The sequence below is a fragment of the Artibeus jamaicensis genome, unplaced genomic scaffold (genome assembly GCF_021234435.1).
Source record: "Artibeus jamaicensis isolate MK-2021 breed Jamaican fruit bat unplaced genomic scaffold, CSHL_Jam_final scaffold_36, whole genome shotgun sequence".
Taxonomy (NCBI): domain Eukaryota; kingdom Metazoa; phylum Chordata; class Mammalia; order Chiroptera; family Phyllostomidae; genus Artibeus; species Artibeus jamaicensis.
This window is the reverse complement of record NW_026522041.1, coordinates 167,016-185,892: the sequence shown is the minus strand read 5'-3', so window position 1 is coordinate 185,892 and position 18,877 is coordinate 167,016. Positions and strand designations below refer to the sequence as shown.

Below are 18,877 nucleotides of genomic sequence, written 5' to 3'. Positions count from 1 at the left end.
CCATTTTATAGATGCAGAAACTGAGGCTGGGGATGCTTAGTGACTCACCCCCGTGAGCGGTGGTGGGGCTGGAGCCTGCTGAAGCCCCGCCCCCATCCCCAGGGTGCCCGGCAGAGCTGTCCTGGCCATGGCATAGCCACCGTGTCCACTCAGGGGCTGTCGTCTTGCCCCAGACCCTCCCCCCTCCTGAGACAGTGGACTTTAGGGGCAGCCGCTGAGAATGTGGCTTTGGGGCTTGGGGGCAGGGGAGCCTGACCTGGGAGTGAGAGAGTAAGGTGGGGAGGGACGGGAGAGGGAGAATGGGTAAGGAGAAGGCCCCAGGGAGCAGGTGGGAAGGGTGGATAATAAGGGGAGGGGTTAGTGAGGGCCCGGAGCCCCGGGATGTTTACTTATCTCGGCGGGAGCACACCTGGGGGCCCTTCCCTCTCACTTCAGGGTGCCTGCCCGAGTCCGGACCGTCTGCGTGTCTGTCGACACACCCTAGCCTCGTGTGTCAGAGAAGGCTTTGTGTGCCAGGGGTGCCGTGTAGCTGTATGTCCCCATGGCTCTTGTGTGTGCATGTGGCCAACTCGCGGGTCGGGGCGGGTCAGTGTGTACAGGCCCGTGCGTGCATCTCTGTGTACATGCTTCTCTGAGTGTGTGTTCCTGAGTAGGGTCGAGTGTCCACGTGCCCACTAGGCCGTCCTGTGTGAGAGCGTTTGCACTGTTGGTATCCGCGTGTCCTCATGTCCGTGTGTCCGCGTCCGTGCTGTGTGTGTGTGTGTCCAGATCCAGCCTGGCATGTCCAGCAGGGGTTCCGGCCTCCACCTCGGCCTGGCCCGAGTGTCCAAGGGCGTCCTCCTCGGGAGGGGACGGGCGGGGCAGGAAGGGGAGGGGGTCCCTGCACCCCTCCACCCACCCCCGCCCCCACCCCCACTCTCTCAGTCCCGGGATCGAACCTTATTTAGAGTCGCGATTCGACATCTGTTTTCAAATTTGATCAGCTCTGAACTTTATTTTCCGAGTTTGAGGAAAATTATATTCCATCGATCGCGCTCCCGCCCCCTCCCCCGCACCGCCCGCCGCCGCCGCCTCCATATATCTGCGCGCCGAGCCGGGCCGGGCGGCCGCGAGGGCGGGAGGCGCGAGGCGCGTGGAGGAGCCGAGGAGGAGGAGGAGGAGGAGGAGGAAGAACAGGAGGAGGAGGAGGAGGGGCAAGGGGCCGACCCCGGCGCCCTCGGTCCGGCCCGCGTCCCGCTCGCGGTGGCGCCGCCGCCCGCCCCGAGCCCCGTCCCCAGCTCCCCGCGTCTCCGTCTTTCCCTCCGCGTCTCCCAGTCTCTGCTCCGCCCCGTCTCTGGCTGCCCGTCCGTGTGGGGTCTCCCTCTGTCCGGTCCCTCAGTGACTCTCGCTCTCGGTCCGCGCCCCTCTCGCCGCGCCCCCGTCCCCGGGGCCCCCGGCACCTCCCGCGCCCCGTCCTCGCCCCGGTTCCCCCTCCCCAGGACGCCGCGGTGCCATGGCTGCGGGACCCGAACTTTGAACACTTCTCTCCGGACCCGGGCGGATGCGCAAACCCAGCAAGTGAGTGAGCAGCGGGACGCGCAGGGGCGGGGATGGGGGGCGGGGATTCCTGCCCCGGGCGGGGGCCGGGGCGCCCGAGCGCTCCCGGGAGACCCTCGGAGCTGGGCCGCGGGAGCCCGAGGCGGGGAGGCGGTGGGGTCGCTGCCCGAGCAGTGGGGACGGGTGGGGCTTCGCGCATCCCTGCGGGGGGGGGGGCGGGAATGGGGGAGAACGCTGGGGGTGTGCCCTCCGGGCAGGGGGCCGGGAAATCCGAGAGGGTGTGCGAGACACTGGGGTCTGAACATCTGGGCATGGGGCTGGCGGGCCGGCCTGAGGGTGAGTCTGGACATTTGGCAAGAGTCCTCGCGGGGTTTAGAGGCCAGGGCCGAGGGCTTGAAATCTGGGACCTGGGGGCACAGAGCCAGGAGACTGGGGATTTGGGGTTGAGAGCTGACTGTTTGGGGCTGGGGGTCAGGAATGGGTGTGTGGATATTCGGGGCTGGGACGACGTGGGCGTGGGATTTGGGGGCCTGGGAGGTCTCTATCTGGAGCTGGAGCTCAAGGCTGAGGGTCCGCCCATTTGGATCTGGATATTTGGTGTGAGGGGGTCAAAGGGGCTGTGGGAAAGACCCCTGGGCCCATATTGGGGTCTGCACAGCTCGGGGTGGCCGCGCTGGCCTGCCCTTCTGGGGTCAGGTGGCTTTACTGCGCCACACTCCTTTTGGGTCCCGGTGACTCCGCTCCTGGCACAGGGCCGTGCGGAGCCCCTCTCCCGCTGTGTCTCCGTCTCTCCCGCATCTCTGGGTCCGCTCTCACTCTGCCAGCATCTGTTTTTTCCGTCTCTTGCAGCCACTCTATTTCTTCGGGCCCAACTCTTGGACTCTCAGAATCCGCTCGACTCTCTCCCTCCGCACCTTCCTCAGCACCTCTGTGTCTCTGCGTCTGCCTCTCGGTCTCTCACTGTCTCTCCGTCTCTGTCTCCCCCTGCACCTCCGTCTCTGTCTCCCCCTCGCTGGTTTCCGCTCAGATTAAGCCGGGGACCTAATTCCAGGCCCAGGATCGAATTTTCTGGCAACAAAGGGAAATAGCGAATCGATCGGTCGCTCCGGAGATTAAGAGACAAGCGGCGCGCGGATCTATCACGGCTAAACGGCCCCCCCTCCCGTTTCCCCCGCCCCGCCGGCCCGCCGAGGCCCAGACGCGCTCCGCATCGCCAAGCAGCCTCAGAGCGCCGCTGCCCCGCAGGCCCAGCCTCACCGAGCCCAGAACTAACCGTGGGCCCTTCTGAGGACTGGAACCACGGGAGGGATCGGAGAGCCAGGACTGACCTCTGGGGAGGGGCGGGGAGTGAGTGAAACCCAGGCAGCAAACCACCCGGAAGAGTCATGCTGCACACACCTGTGGCCTCAGGTAACAGCTTTTATCCACACCTGTCTATCAACACATCTGCCACATCATGTTCCTTTCAGTTTCCCACACCTGGACCTCCAGGTAACATTGGTCTTCCTGTACCTGCCCCTTGCAGGGAACACCTGTTCTCTGCATCTGTTTTCTTCATCAGCCCCCACAGTTCTCACCTCTTCCTGTTACCTGCTGCCTCCAGGTAACACCTGTCCCCTTGAAACCTTCCCCAAAGATACCCATGATCTCTCATACCTGAGCATCTCCTACCTGCCTCTCCAGGTTACACCTGCTCTCCAAAATTCGCCCTTTCCACCCGAATCCCTGCGTCTATCTCCTCTCCTCTGTCCCCTTCCCACCGTCACCTGCGCCGTCCCACCTGTCCTGTAAAACTGTGAATGCGCTTGTTTTTCACACACTCGTGTTTCTTCCCATCTGCATCCCCTCAAGCTGTGCCTGTTTACCACACTCACACACACGTGCGCACACACACACAGGCCCCTCCTTTGCACAGAAGCACTCACAGTGCACGGACGTCCTCCTAGTCTGTCCTCAGGTGACACCTGTCCCCTCCCACGCTCCTGGCTCTCAGCCACACTTCTCCCTGGCAGTGTCAGTGGTGCCCACCCCCTCACCTGTCCCTCCAGAAGCACTTCCCACACATGTGCCACGTCAGAACACACCTGCCTCACACCACTCTCCCTGCCCATACCTGGTTCCCGAGTACGTCAGCTCCCATCGTTTTACATAAATACACCTACTTGCAACTCATTCCGCCACACCTGTCCTCCCCACTTGTCATTTCAGGTGACCCATCCCAGACCACACGTGTGCCAGTGCCAGCTGTCTCCTCAGCCAGCACCAGCTGAGTGCTCACACGTGCCTTGGTCCTGGGGTACCAGCTGTGTCCTTCTTCCTCATAGCTGTCTCCTGCCATAACGTCTCTTACAAGCCCTTGTCCTCCAAGTCACACCTGTCCCACGTGTATACTTGCTGCTCACGTGTACCCGACTCCCCCAGTCTCCCTGTCTCTCACCAAGCACAGCACCACTTCACACATACACAGGTTTGGGTGGGGCAGGGAATCTGTGCTGGGGCACAGGTATCTGCCCCCCCCCGTGTGCCCACTTCCCTGCACCTGCCCTTCGTGTACTCTCTGTCCACTTCCCCTCTTTCTCTGCACACCTAACATCCCACGTTTTTCACTTCCTTTTTCGTGCTGCACAAGGTCACACCAATATCTCCACGCACCTGCCTGTTCCTCACCTGTCTGCCTCAACATCATGGGCTGCTCTGGTACTGTGTTCATTCATTTCTTCAGCAAACAGTCCTGGGAATGCCACACTGCCCTCCTTCATCTTCTTCTCTGTTTCACGTGTCTTCAGCTCAGTCTCTGTCATCCTGGCCCTCCTTTCCTACCCCCGAGGGGGTCAGTGACTCCTGGCCACACTCCTGCCCCACGGATGCACACCTGACTCCCAGCACTGGGTCCCCTCCGTGCTCCTCATCCCTCTCAACATCCGTGTAACCCTCGTCTCTTCATAGCTTTTTCAAACATTGTGTTCCCATGAACACTTGGTCTCTGCTCCGCTTGTCCTCACTGCCTCTTCATGCAGCCTGTCACCTCCACACCTTGAGAGGTAGACCTTCAGATGCCTCACACCTGTCTCCAGCCTGCTCCCCTCTGGAAACACCTGTCTCTTTTCATGGGACACGCCCCTGGCCATCTATCTCCTGAAGGAATGCCTTTTTGGTGAGCATGAGTAACACCTGTAGCATTTGTTACACACATCACATCTGTCCCCAGCCGTCCGCATACCTGCCCGCTGCATCATGCAGAATCCCTCAGGTCCGAGGTTCTCAGACTGCAACATGCTCCAGAAACCCCTGGGGTGGGGGCTGGTTGGGGCCTCGCCTGACAGGTTCTGGGGCAGCCTGAGGCCCTGCCTTCCTGACAGCCTCCAGGGGGTTCTGCTGCTGCTGGCCCACGGCCCCTCCTTGAGTAGCACCCCCTCCCAGCTCCCACTTATTGCACCTGTCTCTGCGACAGGCACTGTTCTGGATTCTTTATATCCATTGTCTCATTTCATCTTCACGAGACCCGTATGAGGCCGGCGCCTCCTCTTATCCCCATTTTCCAGAGGAGGAAATTGAGCCCAGAGAAGTGGAGTCATTTCTTTAAGGTCTCAGAAACTGGTAGATAGAGGACATCTGAGGCAAACTGAGGCCATCTGACTAACGTCATTCTGGTGTCCCTGCCTCCTACTTCCTTCGAAGACTCTCGTCCATGTGGTCCCTGGGGCCACACTTGCTTCTCCATCACCTGCCAGCTCTCCGACACCCCAACCTCATATTCTCCCTCTCCTCCTGCCCTTGGACACGCCTGCCTCCCTGGCTTAACACCTGTCACTCTCTGACACTGACTCCCAGCCAAGCTTGTCAGCCGAATTCTCACTCCCATCGCCACCCTGCCCACCCCCCCAGCCTCCAGGAGCCAGCACAGCCACCCGCCACCCCACACCTGTCTCCTCAGACACACCTTGGTTTACGGAACTGCCATCCCCACAGGCGCCTCTGTACCTGCTCGTGTTCCCTGTGCGCCCGTCCGGCCTTTGCTCCCGTCCCATCTCCCTCTGCCTTCTCCTCTGAGTTGAGTCTTCTCTTCTGTGTCTCCGTCCTTTTCTCCCTCCTGAGCTCTCTGTCTCTTCTCTGTCTGGCTCAGTGTCTGTCTCGGCCTGTCTCTTTATCACTCTCTGACTCTTTTTCTGTGCCCTGCGTGCTGTCTCACTGTGTGCTGACAGCGGTGTCTGTCTGTGTCCTCCCTCCGCTTCTCTGTCCTTTGCTCTGTTCTCTGACAGTGCAGATGTTGGGGGGCTTGAAGGCCTACTGACCCCCATTTGAGTCCAGGCGTTGACATTCACCCCCGTGAAACTGTGGCCTCAGTTTCCACACCTGAGAAATGGGCGTCATGACCATTGCCGCCGCCCAGGTTGTGCCGATGATGGATGCTGAGATCGGTGAGAGGACCTGGGACAGATGGGGGCTGATCTGTCCCAGGGTCCTTCTCTGTTCCCCATCTTCCCGAGGGCCGCAGCCCCAGCAGGCTGTCGGTGAGCTCGTGCGTGGTGAGGGAAATGGAGAGAGAGGTGGGCAGAGGCATCCCGGCCGAGGCCTGGGCATGGGACCAGTGTGGGGCTGGGGACAGGGATCGATCTGCTCGGCGGCAGTGCGCGGGCCAGGATTGCATCTTGTCACAATAATTTATTGCTCTCATCCCGTCTGATCGATGGCGCTGAATTAGCACCGCACGGTGCCCCTGGAGCCCTGAGCCTCCCCGAGCCTGTGGGACCCCAGCCCTTCTCCAGCCCCGTGGGACGTTCCTCAGCCCCGGCACCCAGCTCCAGCGGCCCGACCCCACACCGGGCCCTGCCGGGTGCTCTGGCCCTGCTCTCTGTCCCCTGTTTCCCTGTGCCCGGGTCTCTGTCCCGCACGCTGCCCCTCATGTTTGCCTTCCTGGGCCTTTGACCCAGAGTGTCCGTTCCTCATTTTCTCTGACCCTCGGTCACCCGCTTCCTCGCCATTTCTGAGCCCATTTCCTCATCATTTAATTCCCCGTTCCTCTCTCTTTCTGTGTCTCAGTCCCCCACTGACCTGCGTCCCTGCCACCCCATCCCTCTGCTTCTCTCTGCACCCTTGTCCCTCTGTCCCCTCGTCCCAGGTTGCGCTGCTCCACCTCCATTTCTGCCCCTGGTTCTCCGGGTTCCCGTCCCTTGGACTCACCGTCTGTCTGTTTCCCGGCCTTGCTCTGCTTCATCTGAATTCCATTTAAACAATTTTTTCTGAGCACATACTTGGCACCAGGCCCCATGAACAGGACACACAGCGCCCTGCCCTTTGGCCATTGTGGCCGGCTCCCATCTGTCTGTCGTGGTCTCTCAGGTGGAGGCCTTGCGGACCAGGAGCTCCAGCCAAGGCAGCCTGGTGGGCCTGGGCTTTGGGGATGAGGACAGGGGTGAGAGCTGCATTGGGAGGAGGTTGGGGTTCAGGGTGAGGCAGGTTAGGGTGTGGGGATAGGCCCAGGTGGAGGTGAGGAGGGGGAGGGGAGGGTTTTGGAGTCGGGGTGGTGGCCCTGAGCTGACCCCCTAACCCCGCTGAAGGGCTGAGGCGGGTCCCCTGAGCTCAGAGGGCCATCAGCCTGCACCCCAGACTCTCGGGCCTTTCCTGTCCCTCCCGCCCCTGCCCTGCAGCTGCAGCCCCCCCTCACCCACTCCTGCACTCTGCCCTAATCCCTCAATGTTCCGCATCTCTGCCCTCTCCTCTCCTTCCTCCCTGACCCGGGGTCTTTCCTCCAGCAGCTCTCTCTCCTTAACCTCCAGCTCTTTAATTCACTTTGTCAAGCCTGACTCACTCGCCTTTTCCGGGTTTCTCTGACTTGGACCCCCAACCTCGGTCTCCCTCTGTCTGTCTCTGCCCTTCTCTGGGTGTCTCTCCCCTCTGTCTCCCCCCCACCCCAGCACTTCCTCCATCTCTCCGGGTCTCTGAAGGGAGGGGCAGGGCTTCCCCTGCAGGGGTGAGGGGAGCAGCCTGAGCTCTGGGCCCCGCACAGCGGTTCCGCCTGCTCCTCCCCCTCTCAGTGCTGTTTGGTAGGCGGGGTGCGTGGCACTGCGGGCGCAGCTCCCACCTCCCTGGGGACGCTCTCTTCCACCCCCCCACTGACACCATTCTGTATGCTGGCTGCAGCCCCAGGGACATCCGTGCAGAGACTGGGACTCGGGGAGAGAGACAGAGACCCAGAGAGATGCATGGCCCCAGACAGACATGCCAGCGAGAGGGAGAGACCGGGAGAGGGTGCTGTCTGTGAAGCCTCCATTCCTGCCCTGGCTCGGTGCCTCCTCCCCACCCTAAACCAGCCAGCGTCCCCCACGCCTTCTCCAGCCTGGGGGCCTGTGCCCCATTGTCTGTCTGCAAACCGTCCCTCCGTCTGTCACGCATAATGCAGCTTTGGCGGAAGTTGCTGTGTGCGTGTGCACGCGTGCCTGGGTGTGTAAGCTTTGGTGACTGCGTGTGACACTACACATGTGTGCGGGGACGTTTTAGCTGTCTTTTCCTGTGGCTGTGTGACTTGTGTCACAGCAGGGGTGAGCGTGATTTGTGGAGGTGTGTGCATCCCTGGGTGCAGGTGACTCAGTCCGGGTGCCCAGGCAAAGCCATGTATGTTGTGTCCGAGAGCACGGGTGTGACTTCCGTGCGGGAGCCAGCGTGAGCATGCATGTGACTGTCCAAGTTCTGGAGCTGTGTCGGGTCTGGACTTCCCAGGTTGGGTGCCGTGTGGCGTGTGGCATGTCTGAGAGCCAGCCCAGCACAGCCCACCTCTCTGAGGGCCAGAAGACCAGAGGTCCGAGGGACCCAGGGCGGAAGGACTGAGCAGGTGCCACCCGGGAGGACCCCAGGGGCCCGGCTGCTGGGGGGAGAACCACTGTGCGAAAGGTCACAAAAATGCCCCCAAATCTGCCTCAGAGACTGGCTGTGTGAGCTTGTGCGTCTGCGTGAAGGGGTCTGCTGTGTGTTTGAGCCTGTGGGCATGTGCCTGAGCCTGGGGTCAGGCGTGAACAGTGCTTTGCGTGTGTGCATGTGCCTGTGCATGTGTGGCATCATTTGGGGGAGCAAGATGTCACAGGCTGCACGAGGAGTGCCAGTTCATGAGCGCTGAGTGACCGATACTGCGTGTGACCAGCCCTAAGGCCGCTGGGGCTGTGTGTGGTTGCGTGACTGTGCGTGAGGTGTGTGCTCCTTGCGTGAGATGTGCCCTACGAGGTGGGGGGCTGTGTCTCTTGTGACGACATGTGAATGTGGGCATGTGCCTGGTGCCTGTGTGTGTGTTCTCTGTGCCCCGGTGGGGAGGACAGTGTGCAGCCTTCAGAGGCACAGGGAGGTAGGTGTGTGTGTGCACACGTGTGTGCATGCTCTCCAGGCGCAGATGCACCCTGACCCAGGGTCAGGACAGAGCATGTGGTTCGTGTGGGCAGAGGAAGGAGTGGGAGTGACCTCAGGGGTGGGGCAAGTCCTGGCTGGGGGGTCCCCGTCACCCTCCTGAACCTGTCCTCCTGGGTCCCCTCAGTGCCTGTGATGGGACAGTCCCTGTGCCAGTGTCTGTGTGCTTGTGGACGTGAACGTAATCTGGAGGACAGGTGTGCGCGTGAGCACACACAGGTGTGGTGTGTGCTGTGGGAAGTGGGCCCCGTGGTGGGTGTCTCGAGAGGGAGTGTGCGGGGGTCCGCTGCGTGTGTGCACTGTGTGTGCGCACAGATGTACCCTGCGTGGTGTGGGTCCTGGGGGGGGGGGGGGTGTTCCCTGGGCGGGTGCAGGCAGCCTGTCAGGGCGTGTGTGTGCCTGTTGGTGTGTGTGTGTCGGGGCCGTGGAGGGAGCAGGGTCTCGGGCCGCATCTCTCTCCTCTTTAGACAGAGCCCCGGAGAAGATATGAAATTTAAAAAAAAAATCAATTTTCATTCCACTTGTGCAGATTGTGTTAAGGGGAGCTGGGGGGGCTGGGTGAGGGATGAAGGCGCTGGGTGGGGGGGTGAGGCCCGAGGCAGCTCCCGAGGCGGCCGGAGCAGCTTAGAGAAAATCAAAACAACTGGTTAAACCCCAGCCCGGGGGGCCCCAGGGATGAGAGGTGAAGAGAAGATGCAGAGAGACACAGAGGGACAGAGGGGGACAGAGACGCCCAGGGACAGAGACAAGAGATGGAGACCCCCGGAAACACGGATATTTGGGGAGAGAGACAGACAGACAGAGGCAGAGACACGGACACCCAGCGGGGCCTGAGAGAGGCCAGAAGACCTGTCTCTGAAGAGACGGCACTAGAAGCGTGCCTGAGACAGTGGCACACGTTACACACATGTACGCACACACAGACACATGCTCAGGGAGGGCGGATGGGTGGATGGACAGGCAGACAGCTGGCAGGTGACAGGTGGGCTTCCCTGGGAGTGTCCAGCCCGGTCCCCACATAGCCCCACACTCAGATGGCCTGTGGGTCTGAGTGTGCCACTGATCAGACTGGTCCGTGTGCACGTGTGAGTGTGTGTCTCTGTCCCCATGCATGACGCAGCACATGCGCACGCAGGGACTCCAGTGCGCCTCTGGGTAACTCGCTGCTTTTGTGTCACTTGTGTGTGCCTGGCTGCCGGCGTGCCCTCTGCCTCGTGTGGTGTTGTGGTTGTGTGTCTGCATTGACTGTAAACCTCGGTGTGTGACTGTGTCTGTTAGAGGGTGTCTGTGCTTTGTGTTTGTGTGTCTTTGTTTATGTGTGGGACTGAATGAACACTTGTCTTGTATGTGTATCTGTGTACAATTGTATGTTTTTGTTTGTGCAAATGTCTGATCGTGACGTGTGTGTACAGCCATGATGTGTGTGACTGTTTTGACACACGTGTCCGTGTTGCCTTTGACATGGCAGTATTTGTGCCTGAGTTGCTCTGTGGGTCTATGTGATGTGTGTTGGTTGTAATTTCTTTGTGCATAAGATTTTGTTGACCCATGCATCACACATCTGTGTATTGTATTGTGTGTGACAGTGTGGTGTGTGTCAGTTTGCTGACACGTGTCTGTGAGGTATATTGTGTATGATGGTGTGGTGTGTGTCACTTTGCTGACATGGGTGTGTGAGGTGTGTTGTGTGTTGGTGTGGTGTGTGTCACTTTGCTGACACAGGTCTGTGAGGTGTGCTGTGTGTGAAGGTGTGGTGTGTGTCAGTTTGCTGACACATGTCCATGAGGTGTTGTGTGTTGGTGTATTGTGTGTCAGTTTGCTCTCATGTCTCTGTGAGGCGTGCTGTGTGTGAAGGTGTGGTGTGTGTCAGTTTGCTCTCACGTGTCTGTGAGGGGCAGTGTGTTTCACCTTGGTGACACAGGTCTGTGAGGTGTGTTGTGTGTGAGGTGTGTTGTGTGTGAGGTGTGTTGTGTGTGAGGTGTGGTGTGTGTGCCCGGGTTGCTGTGTGGGTCTGTGTGTCTGCTTGGCAGGGAGAGCAGGGAGGCAGCCCGGGCCTGCCCAGCCCCTCTCCACACTGCCGCGTGCACACGCACACGCACACACACATTCAGTGCCATGGCTGCAGGCGGTGGAGATGGGGGGCAAGGGGGGATGGAGGAAGCAAAATAAAATTAAAAATTAAAGCTCGCCCGGAGTCCCCATCCGCACAGCGCAGGCCGGTGGGGAGCTGCAGGGGGTACAGCAGCTTCCCCTCCACAGCCACCCTGGCTGGGGCTGTCTGTCCGTCCGTGCTGCTGTCCTACCAGACCCCTGACTGCCCTGCAGCCCTGGCCCCCGCGGGCCCCACTGCCTCCTGCGGTCGATCAGTGATCAATGGGGCCAGGGGGGCGCCAGGGGCAGGGCGAGATCAAAGGGGCCCCGAGAGATGGGCACTGGGGTGGAAAGAGAGACACGGAGACAGCCAGAGACGGGACGGGGAGACAGGGGGACCAGAGACACAGAGCAGAGCCATGTGGGGACACAGGGACTGGGGGGAACGTGACGCAGGGACAGACACACGGGGACCCAGAGGCTCGGGAAAGGAGCCGGGGCTTCGAACCAGGACAGTCAGGGCGAGAACGCAGGGAAGGGGAGGAAAGCGAGAGGGGGCCGCGGGGACCCAGTCCCGGTGGGGTGGGCCTGCCAGGACCGAGGCGGGAGCCAGAGACGGGAGAAGTGGCAGGCAGAGACCGGGAGATGGCAGAGACGCGTGCGAGAGAGACGGCGGGGGAGCGTGGGAGCAGGGCCTGGAGCGCCGATCCCACGGCTCCTCGTTATAACGTGTCCGGAGGAGGCGGCGGGGAGTTGAAAGCGTCGGGAAGAGAAATCAAAACCAACACGGAAATGAGAGGGGCCAATGGGGGGGGGGGGGGGGGGGGAGGGGGAAGGAGGGAGGGGACCCAGAGAGGCATACAGCGCCGGGGAGGCGGGAGAGGTGGACGGGGAGAGGTGCGGAGTCGGGGTGAAGGGGAGACATGGGGAGTCAGACCCAGAGAGAAGGAGGGAAGGAGACCGATGGTGGAGTGCGAGGGAGCCAGAGAGACGGGGATGGAAGAACTGGGGAGACGGGGAGTGAGAGACAGAGGGACGGGGGACAGACGTGGAGAAGAGAGGGGGCGCAAGTGGAGGACAGGGAAATAGGAAAAGGGACTGAGTGGTCGAGGGAGAGAGAGGCAGAGGCAGATGGGGAGGGGCAGAAGGTCACAGCGATGGGGACAGAGACACCCCAGGTGGCAGGGGGGAGACGAGGAAAGAGAAGAGAGACAGAAAAATGGGAGAGATGGTGGGAGGAGACAGAGATCAAGAGGGGGAGATGGGGAGGGAGACCCCAGAGAAAGTTGGGCGGCCGGGGCTGCGAACAGAGGCAGGCCCTGTGGGGGCGGACGAGGCGGGGCCCCCAGAGGGGCTTGAGCTGGAAGTGACTGTGTGCGGGGTGTCAGCAGACCACCGTGGGGGTTGGGGCCAGGGGGGCTGTGGGGGGTGGGAGACGTCGGGGCTCCTTTGGCGTCCCGGGGGTGAGGTGGGTGGGGCTTACGGGGGAGCAGAGTGTCTGGGATTCTGAAGGGTGTGGGGGCCTTTGGGGAGCAGTGGCGGGTCTGAGCGGGATTGTGCATTTAAGAGTCTCTGGGCTGGCGCACCTGAGGGGAGGGGCCCTGGGGTGGTGGGGTAGCCGAGGGAGAGGGCTGTCGGGACGGGGGAAGGTTCAGAGAGAGGGGCAAGGAGGGGGGGTGGGCGTCTTAGAGGGAGGAGCACCCGAGGGAGTCGGGGTCTGCGAGGAGGCACGTGGAGGGCCACGGAGTGTCTGAGGGGGAGGCGGGTCTGAGGGGAGAGAGGTGTTTGGGGAAGGGACGCGGGTCGAGTGGCCGGGCGCGCGGGCGGGTGGAGGGACGGGTGTCAGTGGGAGGCCCGTGCGGGCGCTGGGGGCCGCTCTGCTGAGAGGTGGGCGGAGGGCAGGGCTGGGCCCGTCCCCTCCCAGCCCGCTGGGCGGGCACCCGATTTGGCCAGCTCCAGATGCCGGCGCGGGGCTTCTTCGTGGGGCTGGACGAAGCAGCTGGGGGTCAGCCGGGGGACCCCGAGGGGGCCGAGGTTCTGAGTGAGATAAAGCTGAGGCAGCCACAGACAGAGACAGAGGGCGACCAGAGACGCACAGAAGGAGAGGTCGGGCACCAGAAGGGGACGGAGAGACTGCAGACAGCGGCAGGGACGGTGCAGGGCGGGCCAGCGAGTGTGAGTGAGGAGAGAGGGGCGGCGAGGGGCGAGCTGGGAGCGCCCTGGTGCTTAGTGACCGAGGCACAGAGTAAGGGGAGGCGCGGCTGGGGGGAGGACCGTTGGCACGGGGAGAGGGGCCGGCACTAGGGTGCCAAGGCGGAAGGCGGTGGGGAAGGGGTGGCCGGCGTCCAGCCGGGCAGGGTCTTGGTGCTGACCCCTGTCTGTCTCTCCCACCTGTTCCCTCCTGTCCCTGCGTGTCTGTCCTGGCCTCTCTGCAGGGCCGGCTCCACCATGGACTGTAGCTGCGTCTCCGACCTTCTCTTCACCCCGCCTGCCCTGCCGGCTCTCTGGACCCCCGGTAACTGGCCTGGGCCCTTCCACCCCCAGCCCTTGGGCCTTCCCAGCAGCCCCTCCTTTTCTGATCTCTGACTCTCCTTCCTCTACCTTCCGGGTCTCTGTCAGGGTCCCCTGAACCCAATTCCTTAACGGAAAACTTGGCTAAAAACTTCCCAGCCTGACGTCCCTGCCACCTGCCCGCTGGGATGTGGGGGTCTTTCGGAGGGTGGGCGAGGAACTGAGGTTGGAGAGGAACAAGGATTTAGGCTCCTGAGGTCCTGGGTGCCTGCTCTGCACACCTCAGCCTGCTGTCACCAGCCCTGCGGGCGGAGAGGAGCAGGGGGTCTGGAGACCAGCAGGCACCGATGGAGCAGGGACTGGCACCAGAGGGGGCACTAGGCTGGGTGCCAGGGGACAAATGGACAGGCAGGACTATCCAGGCAGGAGGACTGGGAGACACGGCCCAGCCAGCCAGAGCCAGGGAGCGACAACGGCTTGCCCAGAAGTGGATGCTCAGAGCTGGGGATGTGGACCAGGAGACTGGCTTGGATGTGCATCTGAACCCGAGTCACACGCCCCACAGACAGGCTGTGTGTGCACATCCTGTGTGTTTGTGGAGACTGAGACTCGGTGCCTGGCTGTTTGGGGCCGCAGAGTGTGTCCCTGGGTCACACTCGAGTGTTTCTGAAAGAAGGAGTCACACTGGGCGAGCATATATGCGTGTGCAAGCTGGTGTGCGCACGTGTGTGTGCGCAGCTGAAGCTGTCGGAGTGAGTCTCGGCTGGGCGTGCCGTGTCTCTGTGGGACGTCCAGCGTGTCTGCGTTTGAGCACTGCGTTTGGGGGGCTGTCCCCAGCTCCCCGAATGTGTGCCTGCTGCAGCGGCCTGAAGACCCTCCGCCTGATCCGTACAGGTCTGTTGCATGGTGTGCGGCGTGGCCAGCGGATGTCTCGGCTCTGTGAGGGTGGGGGGCCCCCGGGCCTCTGTGTTGGGGGCTGTGTCTGCGCTGGGGCGCGTGTGTGGGGCTCCCTGCCTCTCTGTGTCCCTGAGTGTGACTGGGTACTGGGGGCTACCTGTCACAATGTGCATCTTTGTGTCCCCTCTCTAGTTGTCTCGGCAGGCACGGCGCCTCTGAGGACAGGAGGTGTTTCTGGGTGGGGTCGTGTGTCTGCGTTGTGTAGCCAGTTGTGTTGTCATCTTCGGGTCTTGTGGGTGTGTCTGTGGTGGGCTGCGCTCTAGGTGCCGAACGGGCCGGAGCTCACACGCTGATGGAGGCCTGCGGTCTGAGGTGAGAGAGACCGAAATAGAGCCGAGAGAAAGCTGTCCCTGTGGTGGGAGAACCGCCGAGCCTTCCCCAGCCTCAGGCTGGCGGCATCGGTGCTCACACTCGCACACCAGGCAGCCCGGGCTGGACCTTGCTCGTCCTTGCCTCCCTCCCCTGAAATCGTCCTAAGCCAGAGAGGGCCAGGAACTGCTGTGGGGGGGGTTGCAGAGCAAGTGGGTACAGGCTGCACCCCCCCCCGACCCCCCGTGCAGCCTCACCTCCTTTGCTGAACTTCCCTTTCTTGCATGGCTCTCAGCTCTCTGTAGGCCAGCTCTGCCTTCCCGTTCAATGCCAGGGCCTGGGGTCTCGGGACCAGGAAGGGGCCAGGGGGTGCAGCCGAGTGAGCACAGAGGCGGGACCCAGGGCCTGGGGCCTTCTGGGTGGTGAGGTTTGGGGGTGGGGGAGCACATCCCCCCAACGTCCGGGCGCATTCGGACCACGGAGTGCAGGGTGCCATCTGGGTGTGACATGTGTGATGCTGAGCGAGCTGTGGGTGCTCGGCGTGTGGGTAGGTCGGGAGGCTGTTCTGTCTCGGTGTCACCCTGTGTGTGTCTGTCAGCCAGGCTGACCTGTGCGTCCTGATGCTGACTCACGGTCTCCACCACACTAACTTATTTGGGGCTCTGGGGTCCTGCGTGTTTCTTGTCGTGAGCCCCACGTGTGAGCGGCCTGAGGAGCTGTGTGACTGCGTGTGCGATGGGTGTGCGACGTGGGGCGTCTGGCATGTCTGTGTCCTCGGCACGTTGTGCCAGGTTGTGCCCCAGCGGCCGTGTGCCAGTCTGGGGCACGTGTGTCCCAGGGTGTAGCTGGTGTCCTTGGAGGGCGAGCGAGTGGGCATGTGTGTGGCATGCCGTGTGCTGTGTGTGTCTGCAGACGTGCCACCGTCAGACCCACAGTGTGGATGCAGGGAGGGGCACAGGGGCGTGAAAGGCATGCGTACATGACGCGTGTGGAGACGTGTGCACACAGGCCCGACCTGGATGTGCTGGGGTGGGGCTGGGGGCATGGAGCTCTGGGGGGAGATGGAGCAGAGAGATGGGCCAGGGAAGAGGGGGGCGGCAAGAATCTGGGCTGCTCAGAACGCAGAAGAGACCAGAGACCTCTGGGGCAAGAGGGTGGGTGTGCGGGAGAGAAGGGCTAATCTGTGTGTCAATGGGGGGGTGCCCTTCCCTGCAAGCCGGCCCTTCCCAGCTTCTCCCCAGTCAAGCTGGTGCCTCCTACCCTCCACCCCAGGACACTGAACTTGGGAGAGTTGTGCCAAGATAGGGTTCTCTTCCAGTGTGGGCACAGTCTGGGGACTAGACAGCAAGCAGGGTATAGAGACTGGGAATCGGGTCCCTCAAGATGCTGAGGCCGGGCAGCTGCTCATCAGAGGCCAGGAGGAGCCAGGGAGGGTTGGCTGCCTCCCAGGTTCCAAGCAGGGGCCACTCCCCTCCCTCCCGTCCCCAGGGTTTGCCTTCCCGGATTGGGCCTACAAGCCGGAGTCGTCCCCTGGCTCGAGGCAGATTCAGCTGTGGCACTTCATCCTGGAGCTGCTGCAGAAGGAGGAGTACCAGGGCGTCATCGCCTGGCAGGGGGACTACGGGGAGTTCGTCATCAAGGACCCTGACGAGGTGGCCCGGCTCTGGGGCATCCGCAAGTGCAAGCCCCACATGAACTACGACAAGCTGAGCAGGGCCCTGCGGTGAGCAGGGCCAGGGCCTCCTCCCATCTCCCCTTGTGTCCCCTGGGCCCCCGCCCCTGGGAGCTTTTCTTGAACGCCCAGGGCAGAATCCCATTAGATCACGCCCAGGGGTCTCTGCGGTCTAAGTTCTTCCGTGAGTGGAAGGCGGGCGGGGAGAAAGGGCCCACGTTCTGGGTGTGGGAGCGACACAGGCCGGACCCCAGCCCCTGCCACACCTCTCCCTTGCCCTGGGACCTTGGTCGAGGACTTCTGTGAGCCTGTCTCCCCAGTTGTGCGCTGTGACTGGCACCCAGCGTGGGCCCAGGGACCCCCCTCCACCTCCCTTCTCCCTCTCCCCGCAGCTACTACTACAACAAGCGGATCCTCCACAAGACCAAAGGGAAGAGGTTCACCTACAAGTTCAACTTCAGCAAAGTCGTGCTTGTCAATTACCCACTGTTGGACGTGGCGGCAGCCACCACGGGCTCCCCGCTGTTGCTGACCCCTGGCCCCTTTGCGGGTGCCCCCGGGCCAGACGCTCCTCCCCTCACCCCCGAGGTGAGTCAGGAGGCTGAGGTCCCAGAGGGGGCATTGAGGTCCTGGGGAGGGGGCGGCCACTCTGAGCAGCACTGCCCCCCTCGCCTCCCTCTCCAGACCCTGCAGACCCTGTTCTCTGCCCCACGCCTGGGAGAGCCAGGGGCCCGGGCACCCCTGTTCACCCCTGAGACGGACAAACTGCGTCTGGACAGCCCTTTCCCATTCCTGGGCTCAGGTGGTAAGGGCCCCGGGTTCCAGGGGAGCTGGAGGGGGTGCTGCCCATGTTTGAGGGCAGGGGAGGGGCAAAGACGGGAGGAGACAGTGTGTAAGGAGGAGGCCAGGCAGGCCGCTGTGTGTGTGTTTAAAAGCTGGAGAAGCATCCACAGGGAGGCAGGGAGGGAAGCTGGACGGGGGTGGGGGGTGGGATGGGCTGGGAGAAGGGCTTTCAGGGGCACTAAAGGACTGGGGACAGTGGCGGAATCTCACGGGGGAGGGGCAGCAGGCGGGGGAGGGACACTGGGGAGACCCACGCAGGCAGGGTGCAGTGGGGTGGTGGCACCGTCCACTCAGGCCCAGGCAGCTGTGATGGTGGAGCAGTGGCCCGGGCTGATGCACGGCACCCTCTGCCCCCCCAGGTGCCACCGGCTATTCCAAGCCCCCTGGTCTGCTGGGTCCTTACAGCCGCGCCTTCCCAGAGTACCCCTGGAACTTTAATCCGTACCTCGCCGGCCCCTTCCCCAAGCTGCCGCCCTCTCTCTACCCCCCGCATTTCTACCCCAACCCTCTGGCCGGCTCCCTGGGCCACCTGCCCTCCACGGGTGCAGGGGGAGGGCCCACAGCCGCGCCCCTACTGGCTGCCACGGGAGAGGGCCTGGGCCCTGAGCGCCCCTCGGGCCTGGCAGCGGCCCCCCGCCTGGCACTACCGGGGGCTGGGGGTCCAGAGGCTGCGCTAGGAGGGAAGGAGGACAGCGACTCGGAGCTGGAGATCACGGATGTCAGCGGCTGCAGCTCTGACAGTGAGGGCGAAGAGGGCCTCCCTCTGCCCCCCAAGGCCAAGGCCGGCAAAGGCGGGCTCAGCAGCTGAGCCTGTGTGGGGTGACAGATTCTGCAGGGGTGGGGACCAGGGCCGCACTGCCCGTGCAGCCACTGCTGCTGCCTCGTCCGCCCTTGACGTCCCACCAGAGGCCAGGGACCATCCCGTGGCCCCATCCAGGGCCAGACACATGGCTGCCCCAGTCTTCTTCCCCGACCCCAGACTGGGGGTCTCACTTCCTCCTAACAGGGGAGATGGAACATGATGGCCTCCGGCCTCCTCCCCAGGCTCCAGTTTGAGGGGGTCCCCGCCTGGCCCCACTCCCAAAGTGCAATATGGCGCCCAGCCTCCCCTGCCCTCACCCCCACCCCCGTGCTGTGACCTGTGTTTGTGCGGCCGTGTGTCCCCTGTGCTGGCCCCAGTCCTCACGCCCTCTACACAGGCCCCCTGGGGACAGGGCGCTCAGAGCAATAATCCCGCCCCCAGCCCCCGCCCAGGAGGGCTCCCCTCCCCACGACCCCCAACAGCCACCTCCAGAGTTTACTACAAAAATAAAAGAACGGAAAGGACTGTGGGTGACCATGGGAGCTTGGGGGTGGGCGCTGGGAGGGGGTGTGCGGGTGCCTGGGAAAGAGCCGTCAAAACGCGGAAGGAAGAACAAGTGGAGAAAGGCGGAGGCACAGAGGCCGTGTGGCCGGCCGGCCCGGCGGCTGCAGCACCCTACCTTCACGACACAGGCCTCTCCTTAGATAATATATATTAAAAAATAAACCTCCAATTCAGGGTATAAAAACAGAGCAAAGGCACTT

At 62.6% G+C, this 18,877-nt stretch overlaps 1 protein-coding gene across 7 annotated transcripts; it reads left to right on the top strand.

The window, feature by feature from the left end:
• The first annotated feature begins 1,452 nt into the window (after positions 1 to 1,452).
• ERFL (ETS repressor factor like) lies at positions 1,453 to 18,843 on the top strand. 7 transcript variants are annotated; one of them, XM_037160010.2, is made up of 6 exons: positions 1,453 to 1,557; positions 13,455 to 13,534; positions 16,285 to 16,519; positions 16,861 to 17,056; positions 17,153 to 17,270; positions 17,671 to 18,843. In XM_037160010.2, exons 1-6 carry the CDS (start codon positions 1,541 to 1,543, stop codon positions 18,117 to 18,119), a joined length of 1,095 nt encoding a protein of 364 aa, XP_037015905.2. In that variant the 5' UTR covers positions 1,453 to 1,540; the 3' UTR covers positions 18,120 to 18,843. The 7 variants fall into 7 exon arrangements, with proteins under 7 accessions (XP_037015905.2, XP_037015904.2, XP_037015910.2 ...); XM_037160009.2 differs by having other exon boundaries at positions 17,153 to 17,273; positions 17,671 to 18,841; XM_037160015.2 differs by lacking the exon at positions 1,453 to 1,557 and adding an exon at positions 1,853 to 1,872 and having other exon boundaries at positions 17,153 to 17,273; positions 17,671 to 18,841.
• The last annotated feature ends 34 nt before the right edge of the window (positions 18,844 to 18,877 follow it).